The following is a 21,308-nucleotide window of genomic DNA, read 5'->3' as shown; positions in this document are numbered from 1 at the left end:
TTAGGGGACTCAGAAGTCACTGTATTTACTCCCTCTCACGCTTCATGTGAGAAGTTGACTTTGACATGTTGACTCTCTCTCTCTCTCTCACACACACACACGCGCGCGCACAATCTGTCAGCCAATGGGTCTAGATTGACTATGTTGCACCTCGCATAATTAAGTAGAACATATACTTAATGCATCTGACAGATGTGGAAATGGCATATCAGAAAGTAATAGATGGTAAGGATAATTAGTGCAGGTAAGTGCGCGCTCAGCCACAATTTCTCCCTTCTCGAGTACTATTATTTTATCCTATCATTCATACTACCTCTGATCCAAATTAGTTGTTGCAGGTTCATTGAACCTAGACAAATTTAGGCAACATTTTTCCTAAATCTGCGACAATTAATTTGGATCGGAGGGAGTAATTAAATTTGTGGCTGCATGACTCATTGATGCAGAAGCAGGGGGATTCTCTTCCTTTATCTTAATTGATATGATAAAGAAATATATGTACGTATGATGTTGGAGCATGTTAGTACGTTGAATACAAATCCATGTTCCTATAGATGAAATGAAACAAAATGGACTTACTAAGTTGCCTACATATGTGGATATATTGTCAGAAACACCTTATCATTGCATATTTTATAACTGTATTTGCATCCGTCTGATTCAAGTAGGTATGCAGTTCGTATTGAGTAAGCGGCATGACTATTCAATTTGTCTTTTATCCATTGACACCTATAATAACAGGTACAACAATGCTTGGAATTGAGGAGGCCATGAAGCACAAAACATCAAAAGTGGATCTTGTCCAGCTGATAAACAAGAAGGATACCGACCTTAGGGTGATTGCATTGTTGGGGAAAGGTGCTGATCTCAGGCAGACATCGATCATCTGGACAGCTTATGAGAATGAAGAGGTCAAAAAAAATTTTACATGCCGAGCATGGGTGAGGGTGATGCATCCTTTTAATCCAGAAGACTTCATTCAAAGTTTGGTGGAGCAGTTCCACACATCAGTAGGGGTTGACATTATGTTGGAAACAAAAAGAAGGGGCAAGAGTTGGCTGATGAATTCAATGGATATGTCAATGGAAAGAAGTTCTTGATTGTGCTTAATGACCTGTCAAGAATTGAAGAGTGGAATCGGGTTAAGAGGTGTTTTCCAAGCAATAATAAAGGGAGCCTCATAATAGTGTCCACAAGGCAAGGTGAAGTTGCAAGCTTATGTGCAGGACAAGAAAGCACGGTATCAGAGCTCAAGAAATGTTCCTTTGATCAAAATCTTTATGCATTTTATGAGAAGGTAATACTGAAAGTTCTACCACTAGCATTTCTTCTAATTCAACCTTTTGGCTAATTAATTGGTCTTGCATTTAAGTCATATTACTCATTAGGTAATAGTCGGCAAGGGAACCAAACATGACAAGCACACTAGCAAAACCATCCCAGTTAGAGCGGCCCATGTGGCAAAGTGACTAAAGTGCAGTTGTTAAAATATAAATCGCTAAACATTTCTCGTTTGTGCCCAGGGTTCTCAAGATGGAACAGATTTAACGAAGGCTGCCAGGTCAAGCTCAAGAAATGCCATCACCAATGGTACATACTATTCTCATTCTCAGGATGCTGAATGGAATCGTTCAACCAGTAAGAGCTACAGTCGTGCCATGACCATGGCGATTTCTCTAGAGGAATCACATATTGTTGGTCGAGATACAGAGATAAAAAAGATCATCGATCTAATTTTGGATAAAGCTGGCCAACAACTTAAGGTGATCTTTGTGTGGGGAATGGGTGGCCTGGGGAAAACTACACTGGCCAGAGATGTCTATCAGGAGATCAGTGGCAAGTTTGAGAAGCGTGCATGTGTCACTATCATGCGGCCTTTCATTCTTGAGGAACTCTTTAAGAGCTTAGTTATCCAACTAAATGCAGAAACTTCTGAAAAGAAGAATGTAGTAGGTTTGTTGGGTAGTACAAAGATAACATCACCACCGGCAATTTCTCTTTCAGAGTTGACCAAGGAGTTGGCCAGGCTTATAGAAGAAAAGAGTTCCTTGATTGTTCTTGATGATGTGTCATCTGTTGCAGAATGGGACCTGATAGTGCAAAGATTCCCTAAAATGGCAAAAGGAAGCCGGGTCCTAGTCACTACTAGGGAAGAGAATATTGCTAAGCTTTGTTCAGTGCAGAAGGATTATATATATAAACTAGAAGCTCTGAAAAAAGAGCATGCGCGGGACCTGTTCACGAAAAAGGTATGTATAAAATATAAGTTGTTATATTAATTTCTTTTGAGTTAAAACTAAATTATAATTTGCACACTTCTCGCCGAACCCGTGCACCTGCTAGCACTGTTTAGTATAAGTAGATTGGTGATTATTGTACTTCTGGGAGAAAACTATCTGTTGTAATATACTAATAGTGTTGATGCTGCCTTTTTATAAGTTTTTATTTCTAAATCAGTCACATCTTTTTTAGCCTTTGAATTAATAAAAAACCATCATCAAATCCATCCTTTTTGTGACAATTTAGTCCAAAATCTAGTTCTCGATAGTAGACCTGTAATTCAATGAAACGAAACACATGTCTTTTGTGTTTTCATGAAAAAATAAGTATTGAAAAATAAATCTGATTGAAAATAGACATAAAATAATATTTTGATAGCATAGCACATTTCTTTCAACTGGTGGGGATTTATTTTTGCCAAGGGTAATTACTGAATATAGTTATGTCGTCCAAATATTTTTATCTTTTTCTTATGTTTCTCCTAGATTCTTATAATGATTATTACTTTATCCATATGTTATATTAAAACTCATGAAAATACTATATATTTGTATAGGGTTGAGATAGCCGATAGGAAAAATATTTGCGAGTCCACAATCCCAACCCCCGACTCTTTTTCTAGTTGTTGCTACTCTCTCTCTCTCTCTCTCCACATATCACACACCAGGCGACGCGCTACCCCAGCGGCAAAATTGCTGGCCAGCACCCAAGTCGTGGCCCCCACCGCCAGTCTACCACGACTCCCACCAACCAGAGCCGCTATCTCGGCATCCAAAAGACCAGTCTCGCCAGCCACCCAACGGACAACAAGTCGAAAGCTGACATCAAATCACGCGAGGCCGGAGCCGATCGACACGAATCTGGTGGACGTTGCATTAGCCCTTGCTCTAAACGCACATATGGTGAGGGTCGTGCCATGAGGCCTCTGGCCAAGGCTGTGAGACGATTCTCGTACCTACGATGTTGCCAAATCAATGTAGTGCCCATGTGGTGCTAGGCCCGATTCCCAGCCCCCAACTTGAAGAGGGGCTGGAAACGATGGCCCCGGTCACGTCCTAGCCCGCATAACCTCGAGACATTGTTCACATGCTCCAAGGTTGCATCCCTAGCTGCTTGCGCTGCACCACAAGCTAGATTCAGCGGTATTTGCGGTGTCATACACGGGATCGAGCACACACGAAGAAGGGGGCAAAAGTAAGAGGAGCCTGCAAGAGAGCCTCGACATAGCCAACATGGGCCAATAGGTGATCGTGCTGAGGGAGGGCGGTGTGGAAGAGGGGGGCTGCGTTTGTTAAACCTAGTCATCCATGTGAGGATGAAGCAGGGGTCACCCAAATTTCCAACACCGCCTCATTCGCTCCAGTCCAACTAATTTAACGATCTTAGGTACCTCGTGCGAATTATTGACAAAGACTCTAAGATGTCGTCCCTTTTGAAGGGGGGATGGCGATCGGCTCGCTGGCAGTGTTAATTACGTTGGTCTTCAGATGGGCTCTCTAGTGGCCCTAGGATTCTTCGGTTCGGCTGTGTGGGCTCTTTTTCTGTGTGGCGGCGTGCGTGAGGCGCTGGCTAGCAGTGTAGTGAATGTTCCTAAGCACTTTGCTGATGTATTCGTGTTGTATGATATTGTTAAGCTTCATGCACTAGCCAACGCAACCAAAAGTCCGAACTGATGGAAAGGGCTAGACAATCTACTTATACACTTCAACACCCCTCTTCCCGGGAAGACAAGTCAACACGTGTATAGTCAGAGGCAGGCTCAACAGGCCTATACGTGCACGTGGACTCCGAGGGGGCAACAACAATTTTTAGGATAAATTGCAAAAGCTAGGACTCGAACTTGAGACCCTAGGCTCTGATACCATGTTAAGCTTAAGCTTCATGCACTAGCCAACGCAACCAAAAGTCCGAACTGATGGAAAGGGCTAGGCAATCTACTTATACACTTCAACACCCCCCCCCCCTCAGGTGTGACGGGAAGACAAGTCAACACTTGTAGAGTCAGAGGCAGGCTCAACAAGCCTATACGTGCCTATACGTGGACTCCGAGCGGGCAACAACAATTTTAGGATAAATTGCGAAAGCCAGGACTCGAACTCGAGACCTTGGGCTTTGATACCATGTTAAGCTTCATGCACTAGCCAACGCAACCAAAAGTCCGAACTGATGGAAAGGGCTAGGCAATCTACTTATACACTTCAACACCCCCCTCACGTGTGACGGGAAGACAAGTCAACACGTGTAGAGTCAGAGACCTATATGTGCCTATACGTGGACTCCGAGGGGGCAACAACAATTTTAGGATAAATTGCGAAATTCGGGACTCGAACTCGAGACCCTAGGCTCTGATACCATGTTAAGCTTCATGCACTAGCCAACGCAACCAAAAGTCCGAACTGATGGAAAGGGCTAGACAATCTACTTATACACTTCAACACCCCCCCCCCTCATGTGTGACGGTAAGACATGAAGACAAGTCAACACGTGTAGAGTCAGAGGTAGCCTCAACAGGCCTATACGTGCCTATTCGTGGACTCCGAGGGGGCAACAAAATTTTTAGGATAAACTGCGAAAGCCAATACTCGAACTCGAGACTACCATGTTAAGCTTCATGCACTAGCCAACGCAACCAAAAGTCCGAACTGATGGAAAGGGCTAGACAATCTACTTATACACTTCAACAGATATCACCCTGTACCTAGTTTATCTAGGTAGTGTGGCCATGGAATTATGGCTTTTGCCCGGTTTTTCTTTTATGAGTGAACTACATAAGGTTCCCCTTATAAGCTGGATCAATTCTCTTCTACTAATGAAACTGCAGGCAATACCTACCCTCTTGGCGGGATTCGTGAAAACTCATTAATTGACAAATACCTATAGCTCAAAGTGGATTTTTCATGACTAAATAAAACTAATCAATTTTTTTCCTTGCCGATCTTTGGGTTTATGTCCTACTGTTGCTTTATAAACAAATAGGCATTTACCTGTGGTTTCTGAAAAGAAATGCCAAAGTATTGCACCACATTGGCTCCAATAAAGAAATCATAGTGACTAGTATATTATAGTATATAATAGGAATTCTAGAGTACTAAGTATGTTACACTCCAATTTCAGGTATTTAAGGAGGCTGTATATCTGGATGAGCAATATCCTGAGATGGTTGAACAAGCTGAATTGATCCTTAAGAAGTGCCGTGGGCTTCCTCTTGCAATAGTAACTATAGGTGGGTTCTTGGCAAACCAACCAAAGACAGCTGTGGCGTGGAGGAGATTGAATGAGAATATTAGTGCTGAATTGGAGACAAATCAAGAGCTTGGGACCATATTAGCTGTCCTCACTAAAAGTTATGATGGTTTACCATATGAACTGAAATCTTGTTTCCTGTATCTTCCCATCTTTCCTGAAGACTACAAGGTTAGCCGGCGACGTTTGGTGCGGAGGTGGACTGCGGAGGGTTACTCAAGGGAGGTGCGTGGCAAGTCCGCAGAGGCAATAGCAGACAACTACTTCATGGATCTTATAAGCAGGAGCATGATCTTGCCACACCAACAATCAATTCATAGTAGAAAAGGAATTGACGCCTGCCATGTCCATGATCTCATTCGTGAAATTGGCGTCTCCAAGTCAATTGAAGAAAATCTTGTGTTTAGGCTGGAGGAAGGTTGTAGCCTGAACACCCAGCACACAGTACGTCACCTTGCAATAAGCAGCAATTGGGAGGGAAATCAGAATGATCTCGAGAGCATAGTAGATATGTCTCGCGTACGATCAATAACAGTTTTTGGAAAGTGGAAATCATTTTACATTTCCGATAAGATAAGGTTACTACGGGTGCTAGACTTGGAAGGCACCTCAGGTGTATTTGATCATCACCTTAAGGACATTGTGAAGCTTCTTCACCTAAAATACCTTTCTTTAGGCCTCGTTCGGTTCAGAGGGAGTCAAAACCCACGTGGGACTGACCCGGACGGGATTTGGGTGATCCCGAATCATCACCCCAACCCTCACTAATCCCTCTCCCCGTACCACCTCTTCTAATTGTTGTTCGTTTAATCCCCTGACGGGAAGCAGCAGCAACCAACACACACGATACGCAGCAGCAGCAACATGTAGCGCACGGCGGTAAGCAGGCGCACAAACAGCAATCTCACAAAGCATCAACCAAAATAAAAACATCAACTTTGACTCAGTATAATTTGTATTGCGTCTGGAAATCTAGCCCAAATATGCGCCAGGTTTGCGTCTCCGCGGACGCTCGGCGGTCGCGGAAAATGTCCGCGTTGGGTACATCCGGGCCCGGTCGGCAGTGACTAGGTAAGCAAAAGATTTTTTCATTACTATTGATTGGCCAAAAGGACCATCTTTACAGAGATGGTTAGTCGAGTTAACCTAAAACTACAACGGCCGTACCTACTCGCCGTCGCGCGGCCTACACCGGCCTCGGTTACTCGCAGTCGCGCGCCCTACTACTGGCCGCCGGAAGGGCTGGCGCCGTCGTCGAAGCGGGAGCGCTTCGCGCACTCCGCGCGCCGCGCACGCCGGCGAACTGACATCTCGTCCTGCCGCCTGCGCCGTTCGAGGGCCTCGGCCAGGCTGCTGTCCCACAGGGCCAGCGCCTAGGCCTCCGTCACCTTGGCAGCCGCCGCCTCCGCCGCCGCCTGGGCCTCCTCCTCCTCCGCTGCCGCCTGGACCGCCGCCGCCACCCGCGCCTCCTCCTCCTCCGCCGCCGCCTGGACCGCCGCCGCCGCGTCCTCGTTCGCCTGGACCGCCGCCTGGATCGCCGCCATGTCGGCGACGAAGCGGGCCCTGTCCCTAGCCGCCGCCGCCACCGCTTCGTCCCTGGCGGCGATGGCGGCCTCCAGCTCGCGGTTCTCCTGCTCGACCCGCGCGGGAGAAGGGCCCCTACGCTGGAGCGAGTCCAGGTCGGAGCACATTAACCCCCCAGCCATGGCCATCGCATAGCTGTGGGCTTCCTCCTCCGCCAGCCAAGCCTGACGGCATTGGGCGTCCCCAGCCAGGGACTCGAAGGACGCGAGCAGAATCCGCTGGTCGCCGGCGCACTCGAAGCGCATGAGCACGGGGACATCGTCGTCCGCGATGTCGTGGATGACGGCGTCGGCCGGAGGGGCCGCGATGGCCGCCCGCGCCTCCATGAGCTCGGCCCTGGCGTCGGCGAGCTCGGCCAAGGCGTTGGCGATCTCCGCCCTGGTCGCCGCGAGGCGCCCTTCCGCGCGCTCTGTCGCCTCCGCCTCCGCGACCTCCGCCTCCGCCGCCGCCACCTCCAGGTCCAGCTGCTGCGCCTCAACGCCGGCGGCGGCTACCTCGTCCTCCCCCTCCTCCGGGTGGAGCTGGCGGCACATGTGAACAACGCGCTCCCAATTCATGTGGTCGGCCATGGATGGATGGTAGCTTGAGGTGTGCCCGTCGCCCCCGCCAGTGTCCACCATATATAGCCACGGCGGGGCGGGAAACGGTGTTTGCACGCAGGGCGTTTCCCGCGCGCGCGAAACGCCGACGAAACTTGCCAATGTATTGGGCAAGCGCGGGAACGATCGTCGTCGCGCGGGAACAGTTAATCACCGGCGGCAGTCCTCGACGGGACGTAAAACGCCATTAGCGACCTTGACGCTGTCCCCGGTAAAAAAATGCGTCGGCACTGCTGGAGGTACCCAAGACGCAAACGGTCGCCCTGGGCCACATCGCGTCCGTGGGCCGACGCAAACGGACATTTCGGACGTCTGAAATGCGTCGGCCCGCTGGAGATGCCCTTAAACATCATTTTGAACATGGCGGACAGATGAAATCAAACATACTCAGAAAGCTAGATGGAAAATAATTATCTGAATAATTATATTTCAAGCTACAGGTGATTCATTTCCATAAACATACTTACACAATAACTACAAGATTCAGCTAATTAATATATTCAGTCTTTACTGTTGTAAAGCACAATTGAATTGGTTGCCTTTCTTCTTCTGGAGCTTCTTCAACCTTTGCACCTGGCCATGTATAGCAATGAGAAAGCATCCGGATGAGACTTTTAAACTGAATTAGGCTGTTAGAAAAAACTGAATTAGACTTTGCTTCTACAGTTTCAGTTCATTCAGACGAGCACAGAGAACAAATCTCAGTGTGTTTAGTAAACCAAAGATAGAGTAGTACTTCAGATGTAAAGCCACATAACAAATGCATACTTTCAGATGTAATCAAGGCCAATTAAAATTGTAAACTGTAAAATACTTTGAGATGATTATTGGTCTGTACTTGGAACATGCCTGAATTGAAACTATTGTACTCTTGCAGATAAGTAAAATAGTTGAATAGAAACAATAAGTAAAATAGTTTAATATTTTTTGTTTATTAAAACTGATGCAACTTCATTGTAGCAGTGGTGATGCAACTTGAATAGGATGCATTTTCTAACTTTACCAAAGCTGATACAAGCAGCAAGACCACAAAATTTAAGCACAAAGGAATGAACCACTCAACTCCATACGAATTCAGAAACACGTTCAGATCCTAAGCATCCAGCTAGCTAGCAGATTCAGAACATTGGAGACAAGAAGAGAGTTTACCTTTCCTAAGCCATTTCGCCTTGCAGCCACATGAGAGCAGTATCCATATCAACGCAAAATGAAGAGCTCGCGGTTGTCAGCATTCTTAAAAACTTGTAGGGCTTTGACCTTATCCTCTCGTGACAATCCCATTGTGTTTAGCCGAGCCACGCAGAGTACTCATCCGTGTTCGCGATTTGCTTGCTCTCGACCTGCTTCGTCTTGATCTCAATGTACTTCTCCATCATAGAGCAGGTTGCAATAGTTTGCTTGCTCTATCTAGGTTAGTTGCAGTAGTTTGATTGCAGTTGTAAATACCACAACAAATTCAAGATACTAAGTAGGAACAAAGTGCAGGTTTAAATACCGCAAATAGAAAAAGAACACACAAAGTATAACTGCAGGTTTAATATGTACTCTGGATAATTGGTACTTGCTGAAAAGGATGCACTGGACAGTTGGTACGACAGCCAATAATTTCAGGTTTAAATTACTACAGCCAATAACCATCATGTAAAATAAAAACAGGATGAAATAAGTTAAGTTGAGTAAGGTTATTCAGCACCACCAGCTGATCATTTATCACACGGAAGGAAGCTTACAACAGAAATACAACAAGGAGCGATCAATAGATTCTGCCATTGTGTGACTCTATCGGGATTTTTCTTCTAGAGGAATTCCACTGTTCAATTAATATATATTGTTGCCTCGTGCTGAAACTGAACATTTTGCAATCAACATTTTCTTGAAAATGAACTTTGAAAATGAACTGAACGAGAAATCTCAGCTAGCTTTTGCTGAAGATGACAAGTTCCAGACAGTCAGATTACCAATTTTTGCAGAGCATTAAGAAATATTCAGAGTTTGCTTATATTTGTTCCAGCAGTACAGTACCTTAAGAGAGCGCTCAGAATTGAAATCATGCATGGGCATTGTGCTAGTAATTCCATAAGACGTAGAAAAAAATGCATCTAACATTCAAACTGATGAGGATTTTCGAGTCCCACAACCGGCATGATTTCCTATAGACAAAATCGCTTGTAGAGGCAGCGAAAATTATTCTACACTAGTTGAGCAAAGCATCAACATATACCAGATCAAGGAACCATCCAGCACATGGACGTTCCTGGACAAGATCCATGCCAGATCGAAACGTTGCTACTGGAACCAACCAACACGAACTGATGGTTTACAAGAAGAGGTGGAGGGGAGGAGGAGGAGATGGTTTACCTTCTACCGGCCGGCGTCGGAGGCGGGGAAGGGCAAGATCGTGAGCTTCCTCCGTCGGGCTCCGTGGCGGCGTCCGCGTCGAAGAAGGGCGGCGTCCGCGTCGAGGAAGGGCGGCGTCCGCATCGAGGAGCTCTCCTCCTCCAGCCGGCCACCGTCTAGTCGCCGCCGCCGTCCCCTCCGACCCTCCGTTCCAGTCACCGCCGCCGCCGCCGCTATCGCTAGAGCCGAGAGGGAGCGCCGCTTCGTCGCCTCGGGATCCTATCCACGGGTCTACTGGAGCGTTTCTAAAAACCAGCGAAATCGGCGGGTTTCAGCCAAAACCGGGCGGAGTAAAAAAATGGCGTGGTTTAACCGAACACGTCTCAGGCGCGGGCCGGTATCTAAACCACGGGGGCCCAACACCGGTGTAACCACGTGGATTTCGGCCCAATACCGGCCGGGTCGGGAGCAAGCGAACGAACCCTTAAGAGGATGCACTCCTATTTGTCACCTGCCAAATTCTCTAGGAAACCTAAAACAACTTGAGACACTAGATGTCAGAGGTACACAAATAGTCAAGCTGCCTCATAGCATCAGAAAACTTCGGAAGCTAAACTATCTTCGTGCTGGTAAGGAAACCATAGATGAGGACATCTCATATGAACAAGTTGTAGAGGACTTACCCATGGTGATGAGGAACAGTCCATGCCTTTTGACTGTCTCCTCGATGATACTCTGTGCACGTTGCATTGCAGGCTCAGATCCTAATGGCAGCAACCATCGTGACTTGTGCACTGCCTTTTGTTGTGTGGCCTTCCCCGTTGTTTCCATGAAGCTGGACGCACATGGCGTTGTGGTACCAAGAAGGGTGAGGAAACTGAAAGCCCTGCACACACTAGGTGTGGTGAACATCTCACGGGGGAGGATCATTCTTCAGAACATAAGGAAACTCAGTGGGCTGCGAAAGCTAGGAGTGACTGGCATCAACAAGAGAAACGGTCAAGAGTTACGGTCGACGGTTGCTCATCTCAGTCGCCTGGAGTCCTTGTCATTGCGCTCAGAGGGGATGCCTGGATTATCTGGCTGCTTGGATGGCATTTCCACTCCTCCAGAAAACCTGCAGAGCCTTAAGCTGTATGGCAACCTGGTCAGTCTGCCTGAATGGATTCAAGGTCTCAGAAATCTCGTGAAGCTGAAGCTACGCAACTCCAGGATACTGGACCACAGTGCTGCCATTCAGGTGCTTGGGAAGCTACCAAACCTGGCCATCCTGTGTCTATGGATGAAGTCCTTCGAGGGTAAAGAGGTCACATTTAGTTTCAATCAGCACGCATTCCCGAGCTTGGTGGTGCTGCACCTGGATCGGCTAGATGCCCTCAAATTACTGGATTTTTCGATGGGAGCAGCACCTAAGTTTGAGGTACTGCAGCTTTCCGAAACTTACATTCAAGGTTGTAATGGGCTTCTAAACCTGCCAAGGCTCAAGGAAGTTGTGCTCAAGGGAGGATACACGTCCGTGGACGGATTGCGTGCGGATCTTGTCGAGCATCCAAACCGACCCGTTGTCAAGTTGAACTGAGCTTTAGCTGCAGAGTTGATCCATCTAGTTAAGTTGGTATTGTTGTCTTACTATTTGAATGTGTGCGTCATGTATGTATTGTTGTCTCCTGTTGGTGCATGAATCACGTATGCAGCCATTGTGGTATTATCTCGATTAGGTGCAGACTAGGGTTGTAAGACCGAGATTGCGGTATCTCGATATTGAACTTGTCTCTGACCATTGATGGTAATGAACTAATGACACTACATGTTTACTCTGTTGTCTTGGGGCCATGGTTTGCTATTTCTACAGGTTTTGGCAAGTCCAATTAGATGGCTTTGCAACCTTGTGTGCAGGCCGGCCGAGCAAACCATCTGCAAGCTGCACATGTTGTGGATAGAGTTTATTTAGTGATTCTTCTAAAATCTGTAACAAGTAGTTTTACATGAACAAAGTTGTTACCGATGTAATCTATAGCCTTTACTGATTTACTCAAAAACCGATAATTACCTCTTTTTTTTTTACTGAACGGTAGGAGCTCTGCCTTTGCATTAGTAGAAGAAAAAGAAACAACTTGCTTTGCATACATCCTCCCAACCCCAGGCTGACTGGAGAATGACTCAAACTCAAGGAGAAAAGGACTAACTCAAACGACTGCGGTTAGCCTGTCTATACATAGCAAGGTCCACTCTGGCCTTGTCGGCAACAACGTGAACCTGCAACTCGATGCCCTAGAAAATACACCTTGCTCGTTCCATAGGCTCCATAAAATATATACTGCCACTTTAACCTCCCTTTTGGCGGTCCTGATGCTGACCTTCGCTGATATTCTTCCACCAGCTCTCCAGGCTGGGAGAGGTGTCAGCCACCTGCAGTACCCTCCACTTGATCCATGTTTTGTTAAATCTAAATAGATGTGAAAACAAAATAACATATACATCCAGTTGCCTTTTTTAGGAAAAACTTGCTTTTATTTAAGGTGACAGCAAGTCTGCGGACAACGCCGGCACCTCATTTTTTTCTGACATTTCCAAGTTTCCAAAAAATGCAAACTAAAATTCTAGACATACATTCTATTGTATCTTGTTCATCTGTGAAATTTCATCCAAAAATATGTCAAAATATGGCCTACACAAAAAGAACAAATGATCTGTAAATAGTACGTGACACTATTTACGTACGTCTTCTCTTTTTTACACAGGTCACATTTTGACATATTTTTGGATGAAACTTCACAGATGCACAAGACACAACACAATGTATGTCTAGAATTTTAGTTTGCATTTTTTGGAAACTTAGAAGTGTCAGAACAAAAAATGGGATGCGGGCGCAACTAGTTGCAAATGAGAGTTTCCCACAACGCCGACCCTGATACATTCCGTCCCCTCACTGAACCAAGACTTACAGTCGCATCCCCTAAAACGTCTCCCAAACCGCGCCGGATTGAGCGTTTGGGGGACGTGTTTTGTTCGTGCCGCGTTTGGGGGACTTCGCTTCCCAGCCGCGTCCCCCAAACGCCGCCCCCAAACATTAAATATATTTTTTTATTATTTTTTTGTATTTTTATTTCAATAAAGAGAAGTAATATTCCACAAACTAATACATAATTGGGAACGTGGTTTACACGAAGACACAATTTGGAACATGGTTTTCCACAAACTAATACATAGTTTGAACCATGGTGGACACAAATATAAAATTTTGCAAAAAAATTAAACCTAACTAGGCCGTGCATCGAAGGTTTGCTGTGTTCGCTGCTAAGAAAGAACACTCGAGGGCACACTCAGTCACCCAAACTGGAAAATCCAGCGGGAGATGGTGGCCTTGTTGGTTCTACCGATGATGAATATCCAGAAACCTCCGTGCACGTATTCGCTCCGAAGAAACAACACTCTTCATCAGTCGTCCTCCTCGTCGGTGTTATCGCCTTGGTAGTCCCGGCGTCAGCGCGTCTCATCGAAGACCTTAACGCTCATGTCCCTGTCGCCAAAGTAGGAGAACAGGAGGATGAAGCTGGCTTCGAGGCTGTGGTGGCGCACGAACTTCTCCCAGCCGATGTGGAGGTACATCTTGCCACGCGCGTCGTAGATCACGTCAACGATCCACCGGTAGTAGCCGCACGAAGCCTCCCGCAGATGCATCATGCCCGGGCGGTCGTCGCCGGCGATGTACTCGGCGAAGGAGTCCGGCAGCCTCTGGATGCCGCGTGGGTCGCCCTTGAGGACGAGGACGAACTCGAACAGCACGCCCGACTCCACGTTCATCTCCGACAATGAAGACGACGGCGTGGCAGGCGACGGCGAGCGTGCAGCTCTGCCGCGGCCACGACCACGACCACGACCGCGAGCTCGGCCTCCGCCTCTCCCAGCCATGGCGTCGACTCTTGTTGAGATGGTGGCGGCTAGGGTTGGGGAGAGAGGCGCTAGGGTTTGTGTGTGAGAGGGACGGTGAGAGGCGGCCCTTTTTATAGGCCGGAGGGAGGCGGGGGAGCGGTGGCGCTCATTAAAGCCGGCACGCAGAGCTAGGTGCGACGAGACGCGTCGCTGCGCCTCTGCGAGAATTGCACCGTCGCTGGGCGCCAGTAACTTGCATCGCGAGGTGGCGACGGTTAGGTTAAAATTTATTATGTCGCTGACTCGTCGGGCCCGCGTCGCTTCGCCTCGCTTTTCGTTGTGTCCGGCGTCCCCGGTGCGTCCCATGTGGGACGGGGACGGGCTCGGGGCACCGGAGACCGTATCGGGGCGCGTCAGACAAAAAACGGGTTTAAGGGACGCGGCTGGAACGGTTTTTTTGTCCGACGCGCCCCAAATAGCTTTGGGGACGCTTTGGGGTACGCGACTGAAGATGCTCTTACCGAGCTTATTCTTGCAGCCTTCCCTAGCTAGCTTGTGAGCTACTGAATTACCCGTGCGGTGCACGGCCTTTACTTCACAGAGCACAAAATCCCGGAACATAGACTTCATCTCTTCGATCGTCGGCCCTAACACCGATCTGTACCATCACTATGAGCAAAACAGCTATAGACACTATGAGAAAAATAGATTTTCCGGAAGTTTTAGATTGCGCTGCAATTTTTTTAAAGCCTCACTTACCAATGGTACTGATAGTAGTGGTGCGCCACGGGAAAGTTTGCTCCAGCCTAACTTTATCAGCTGGACATGAAAGCCTCTTTCTCAGGCCTCTACTCACTTCACCTTCTTTCCCCTTCTCCATCAAAGCGAGATGCTCCGTTCCGACCTCTCCATCGTGTCGTCCTCTCCATCCTCGTCCAAGGAGATGCTCCGCTCCACCTCCTTCTACTGTTGTTGTAGCTACTCTCCACTCCCTTGTTGCTCTGCTTCATCCACGGCGATACCTCCTCGCGCTCATGCTCCTTCCTCCGCCGCTGACGCTCGTGCTCCTTCCTCCACCGCCGACGGCCCTGCTGAAAGGGCATTTCTCCCGTAATGTTGTTTTGTGTGTTTGTTGACAACCTAAGGATATTTAACCGTGCGCTTTGATTTTATAGATTATCTACTTGTAAAGTTGTCACGGTGGTCGACCCCTCAAAAGTGAAAAGAATCTTGGTGCCCGTAGCTTTGTGGTGAAGTGTCTACAGGAGCTCAAGATATAGTATAGGGGTTGGCAGTGAATTGTGGTGGAGAGAACCACAATGGTTGTAGATGTTGCAAGCCTCCAGTCCGAAGACTCCGGCCCTGCCAGCACCGCAGACTTCGGGGAAGTCCCTAGACCCCAAATTTCGAGCCCATGGCTTGTGTGCCTCGCTCTCAGTATGGGGGTCCGGAGTCTTTGTTGGCAAGACCGGAGGCTCTGGTAAAGTCCCTGGTCTCCTAGATTCTAAGCAGTTGGCCTTGTGCCTCACTCTCAATATGGGGGTCCGGGAACTTGTTCGGGGACTTGGTCGGAGACTCTGGTCTGGAGTTGTTGGTCGCCTAGGACTAGATACTTTGGTCCCCCCACACCGAAGTCTTCGTTCTAAGTGAACATCAGACCGGAGACTCCGGTGTCTGCACACCGGAGACTCCGGCCTAAGTTAGTCTGCAAACAGCTATATTTATTGCGGGGTATAAATAACACCCTTCTTCTCCAAATGAAGGTTGCGGCTTCTACTCTCTCTCCTCCATTATTCCAAAGATCAAAATCTTGTTGATCTCTTGGGAATCAAGGGAGGAACCCTAGATCTACAATTCCACCAAAGGGATTTGACTATCCCAACCATTTGAAGAAGATTTATGTTGTGAAACCCTAGCTTTGTGAGAAATTGCCCTTGGAGCTTGCTTTTTGTTGTAAAAGCTCCATGGTCGGATCTTCATGGAGATTAGTTAGCTTCGTTTTTAGTTAGCCATCCATCTTCATGGAGATTACAAAGGTAAACCTCATGTTGTTAATGGATAACGTCTTAAACATTATATTGCAGGAGAAAAGTTCACAGGGAATGTGGAAGAGTTACATCTCCGGATTCCGGAAGCTATCATCGCCGAGAATTACCACCGGAAACAAATAAAAGTCGAGATCAGGTACGTAGCAATCTCGGAATCTTTTAATATTTTAGGACAGTTACTTTTTTGCAAAATAAAGAGGTTCCGCGAAAGATTTGGGCGAAACGGAGTCACGAGGAGGGAAAGACCCATGGTGGCGTGCCCTACCTTGTTGGTCACGCCACCCAAGGTCGTTCGCTCCTCGGACTTCCTTTTCGCCTCGTTTTCGACTCAAACTCTTCGTTTATACCTAAAAACCGTCAATATATACCCCCTCTCCGATCTAATCTCGCATCGAGTCTTTTCGAGCGAAACTTGTTTTTCTTGTCGAGATCTTTCAGCTTTTTGACCATGTCAAGCTTCGGATCCAATCTCGGAGGTGAAGACACCAAGGAGATGGGCGTGGTGAAACGCTACCTCAATTCCGTGGTGGCTCCTCTGAAGACCTTGACCTTCAAGTTGGGGATGCTTCTCATGGAGGAGGTGAAGGCTCCGAAGACCGAGGGCACCATGGACGAAAGGCTGGATATTCTGGAGGACACCGTCTTCAGGTATGGCACTGTGATCCAGCGTAGTCTTGATGCACATCACCTGATGAACATCGAGATGGAGAAGAAGGTTGAAGCCTATGAAGCAAGGATCAAGGACACAGAGGAGAAGATCTTTCACATCCTCACACAGATGGATAGGTTCCGGGCCCTCATGTGGGATGTGGAAAACCAAAATTGTGAGTATGAAGATCGCTTGAACAAGATCGCCGAAGTTGCCTCCACCAAGTTCAACGATACACCTACATCCTTCTATAATGGGAGGCCCTATCCTTGGAAACTCAAGGAGTGGGACGCCCATTATGAGGAGGAGAGCGCCAAGAAGGATGACACTACTTCAACAAACTAAGCTTGGGGGAGTTATATAGAGTCTTTTATGCTTTTTAGTTTATCATATCGTTTTTAGTTTGTCATCTTAGTTTGGTTTTTTCCTTTCATCTAGTAGTTATCAAGTCTCTCATGGTTTGGAAAGATCTTAGAGCATTATCATCTATCTTTGGTCAAGTGGTTTTTAATGAAATTTGAAGTACGGTGTCATCCATGATTCTTTTGTATGGAGATGTATGGGTAACACCGATGCAGATGTGTTCATCGTATTTAGAAATTTCAATCACATCTTATCTTGAACTTAATTAACTTGAGCATATTGGACAAGCATATAATTTTGTAAGCATAGTTTGCAACCAAGGAAAGATCCATGTGATGTCTACGCACGCTTCTATTCCTGTAGACAGTGTTGGGCCTCCAAGAGCAGAGGTTTGTAGAACAGCAGCAAGTTTCCCTTAAGTGAATCACCCAAGGTTTATCGAACTCAGGGAGGTAGAGGTCAAAGATATCCCTCTCAAGCAACCCTTCAATTAAGATACAAGAAGTCTATTGTGTTCCCAACACACCTAATACACTTGTCAGATGTATAGGTGCACTAGTTCGGCGAAGAGATAGTGAAATACAAGTAATATGGATGATTATAAGTAGTAATTGCGATCTGAAATAAAAATGGCAGCAAGCGAACATGTAGCAGAACTTGTTGGAAACGGTGTTTCAATGCTTAGAAACAAGGCCTAGGGATCATACTTTCACTAGTGGACACTCTCAACAATGATCACATAATTGAATAAATAAATGCTACTCTCAAACACTCTCTTGTTGGATAACAAACACCATTCATTGTGTAGGGCTGCAAAAGCACACCTCAAGCCGGAGTAAACAAGCTCCACAACGTCATAAAGGAATCACACACGATGCGCACTACTGTCACCATCACACCGTGGAGAGTGAATCCGGAGTTCATATTAAAGTAACCTCTAGAGTGCATAATAGACAAGAGTAACATCTACATATTCAACTAGATTACAAAGCTCATGATCACATAAAGATCACACCATGGGAGAGAGAGATGAACCACATAGCTACCGGTAGAGCCCTCAGCCTCTGGGGAGAACTACTCCCTCCTCATCATGGGAGTCAGCAGCGGCGATGAAGATGGCGGTGGTGTCGATGGAGATGACTCCGGGGGCACTTCCCCGTCCCGGCGGCGTGCCGGAACAGAGACTTCTGTCCCCCGAACTTGGCTTCGCGATGGCGGCGGCTACGTAACTTTTCGTGGAATATGACTGATTGATTTAGGGTTTTCGCATCTGGGAGAATATATAGGCGGAAGGGCGGCCTCGGAGGAGTCCCGAGGGGCCCACCCCACATGGCGGCGCGACCAGGGGTGGGGCCGCGCCCCCTATGGTGTGGGGGCCCCTTGGCCCCCCTCTGGCCCTTCTCTGGCTCTCCGGGTCCGCCTCGGCAAAATATTGACTTCTGTCTTCATGGGGTCCAATTCCGAGAATATTTCCTGTGTAGAATTTACGGAACCAAAAACGAGCAGAAAACGAGAGCTGGCACTTCGGCATCTTGTTAATAGGTTAGTCCCGGAAAATGCATAAAAATGATATAAAGTGTGAACAAAACATGTAGGTATTGTCATAAAACTAGCATGGAACATAAGAAATTATAGATACGTTGGATACGTATCAAGCATCCCCAAGCTTAGTTCCTACTCGCCCTCGAGTAGGTAAACGATAAAAGAAATAATTTCTGAAGTGACATGCTACCAACATAATCTTGATCAATACTATTGTAAAGCATATGAGATGAATGAAGTGATTCAAAGCAATGGTCTATAGTTTGTTAACAAATAAATAATGACTAAACAATTGAATCATATAGCAAAGACTTTTCATGAATATTACTTTCAAGACAAGCATCAAAAAGCCTTGCATAAGAGTTAACTCATAAAGCAATAGATTCTTAATAGAATGTTTTGAAGCAACACAAAGGAAGATTTAAGTTTCAGCAATTGCTTTCAACTTTCAACATGTATATCTCATGGATAATTTGTCAACACAAAGTAATATGATGAGTGCAATAAGCAAGCATGTAAGAATCAATGCACACAGTTGACACAAGTGTTTGCTTCTAAGATAGAAAGAAGTAGGTAAAGCCGACTCAACATAAAGTAAAAGAAAGGCCCTTCGCAGAGGGAAGCAGGGATTACTCATGTGCTAGAGCTTTTTATTTTGAAAACATGGAAACAATTTTGTCAACGGTAGTAATAATTCATATGTGTTATGCATAAAACCTCCTATAAATTGCAAGCCTCATGCATCAAATACTAATAGTGCCCGCACCTTGTCCTAATTAGCTCGGATTTCCATGGATTATTGATGTCTACGCAACGCTTCTATTCCTGTAGACAGTGTTGGGCCTCCAAGAGCAGAGGTTTGTAGAACAGCAGCAAGTTTCCCTTAAGTGAATCACCCAAGGTTTATCGAACTCAGAGGGGTAGATGTCAAAGATATCCCTCTCAAGCAACCCTGCAATTAAGATACAAGAAGTCTCTTGTGTCCCCAACACACCTAATACACTTGTCAGATGTATAGGTGCACTAGTTCGGCAAAGAGATAGTGAAATACAAGTAATATGGATGATTATACGTAGTAATTGCAATCTGAGATAAAAATGGCAGCAATCAAACATGTAGCAAAACTTGTTGGAAACGGTGTTTAATGCTTAGAAACAAGGCCTAGGGATCATACTTTCACTAGTGGACACTCTCAACAATGATCACATAATTGAACAATTAGATAACTTCTCTTCACTTGTGCTACTCTGAATTACTCTCCTATTGGAATCACTAATCACGTAGCGGCTACAAAAGCTCCACTCAAAGTTCATCAAGTACTTGACAAACACCACTCATAGGGATATCCTCATCAAATCATAATCCAAGATAATAGCATTGCAATTTAGACCGAGTACTAACATAGCATACACACTGTCAACAATAGCTATGAAAGGGGGAATAGATCACATCAATACTTATCATAGTAATAATTAACTTCATAATCTACAAGAGATTACAATCATAACCTACGCCAAGTACTACATGATGCACACACTGTCCTCTTTACATCATGGAGGAGGAATATACTACTTTAATAACATCACTAGAGTAGCACATAGATTAATAGTGATACAAAGCTCATGATCACATAAAGATCACACCATGGGAGAGAGATGAACCACATAGCTACCGGTAGAGCCCTCAGCCCCGGGGGAGAACTACTCCCTCCTCATCATGGGAGACAGCAACGACGATGAAGATGACGGTGGTGTCGATGGAGATGACTCCGGGGGCAATTCCCCGTCCCGGCGGCGTGCCGGAACAGAGACTTTTGTCCCCCGAAACTTGTCATCGCGATGGCGGCGGCTACGGAACTCTTCGTGGAATATGACTAGATATTTTAGGGTTTTCGCGACAGGGAGAATATATAGGCGGAAGGGCGGCCTCGGAGGAGCCAGGGGGTGGCCTCCCCACCTGGTGGCGTGGCCAGGGTTGGGCCCACACCCCCCTATGGTGTGGGCCCCCTGCTGGCCGCCTCCGACTCTCCTTCGATGTTCTGGAACCCTCCGTGGAAAATAGGGCCGTGGGCTTTTGTTTCGTCCAATTCCGAGAATATTTCCTGTGTAGGATTTCGAAACCAAAAATAGCGAGAAAACAAGAACCGGCGCTTCGCATCTTGTTAATAGGTTAGTACCGGAAAATGCATCAAAATGATATAAAGTATGAATAAAACATATAGGTATTGTCATAAAACTAGCATGGAACATAAGAAATTATAGATACGTTTGAGACGTATCAAGCATCCCAAGCTTAGTTCCTACTCGCCCTCGAGTAGGTAAACGATAACAAGGATAATTTCCGAAGTGACATGCTACTATCATAATCTTGACCAATACTATTGTAAAGCATATGAGATGAATGAAGTGATTCAAAACAATGGTAAAGATAATGACTAAACAACTGAATCATATAGCAAAGACTTTTCATGAATAGTACTTTCAAGACAAGTATCAAAAAGTCTTGCATAAGAGTTAACTCATAAAGCAATAAATTCTCAATAAAAGGTTTTGAAACAACACAAAGGAAGATTTAAGTTTCAGCAGTTGCTTTCAACTTTCAACATGTATATCTCATGGATAATTGTCAACACAAAGTAATATGATGAGTGCAAATAAGCAAGTATGTAAGAATCAATGCACACAGTTGACACAAGCGTTTGCTTCTAAGATAGAAAGAAGTAGGTAAACTTTCTAACCATAAAGTAAAAGAAAGGCCCTTCGCAGAGGGAAGCAGGGATTACTCATGTGC

The 21,308-nt window shown here is 46.2% G+C and overlaps 1 protein-coding gene across 1 annotated transcript; it reads left to right on the top strand.

Moving 5' to 3' along the window:
* Nucleotides 1-745: 745 nt before the first annotated feature.
* LOC124679211 (disease resistance protein Roq1-like) lies at nt 746-11,857 on the top strand. The gene is made up of 5 exons (XM_047215013.1): nt 746-1,010; nt 1,046-1,297; nt 1,524-2,249; nt 5,395-6,209; nt 10,533-11,857. Exons 1-5 carry the CDS (start codon nt 750-752, stop codon nt 11,620-11,622), a joined length of 3,144 nt encoding a protein of 1,047 aa, XP_047070969.1. The 5' UTR covers nt 746-749; the 3' UTR covers nt 11,623-11,857.
* The last annotated feature ends 9,451 nt before the right edge of the window (nt 11,858-21,308 follow it).

This window comes from Lolium rigidum, chromosome 1, assembly GCF_022539505.1.
Source record: "Lolium rigidum isolate FL_2022 chromosome 1, APGP_CSIRO_Lrig_0.1, whole genome shotgun sequence".
NCBI lineage: Eukaryota > Viridiplantae > Streptophyta > Magnoliopsida > Poales > Poaceae > Lolium > Lolium rigidum.
This window is presented reverse-complemented; position numbering and strand designations above follow the sequence as displayed.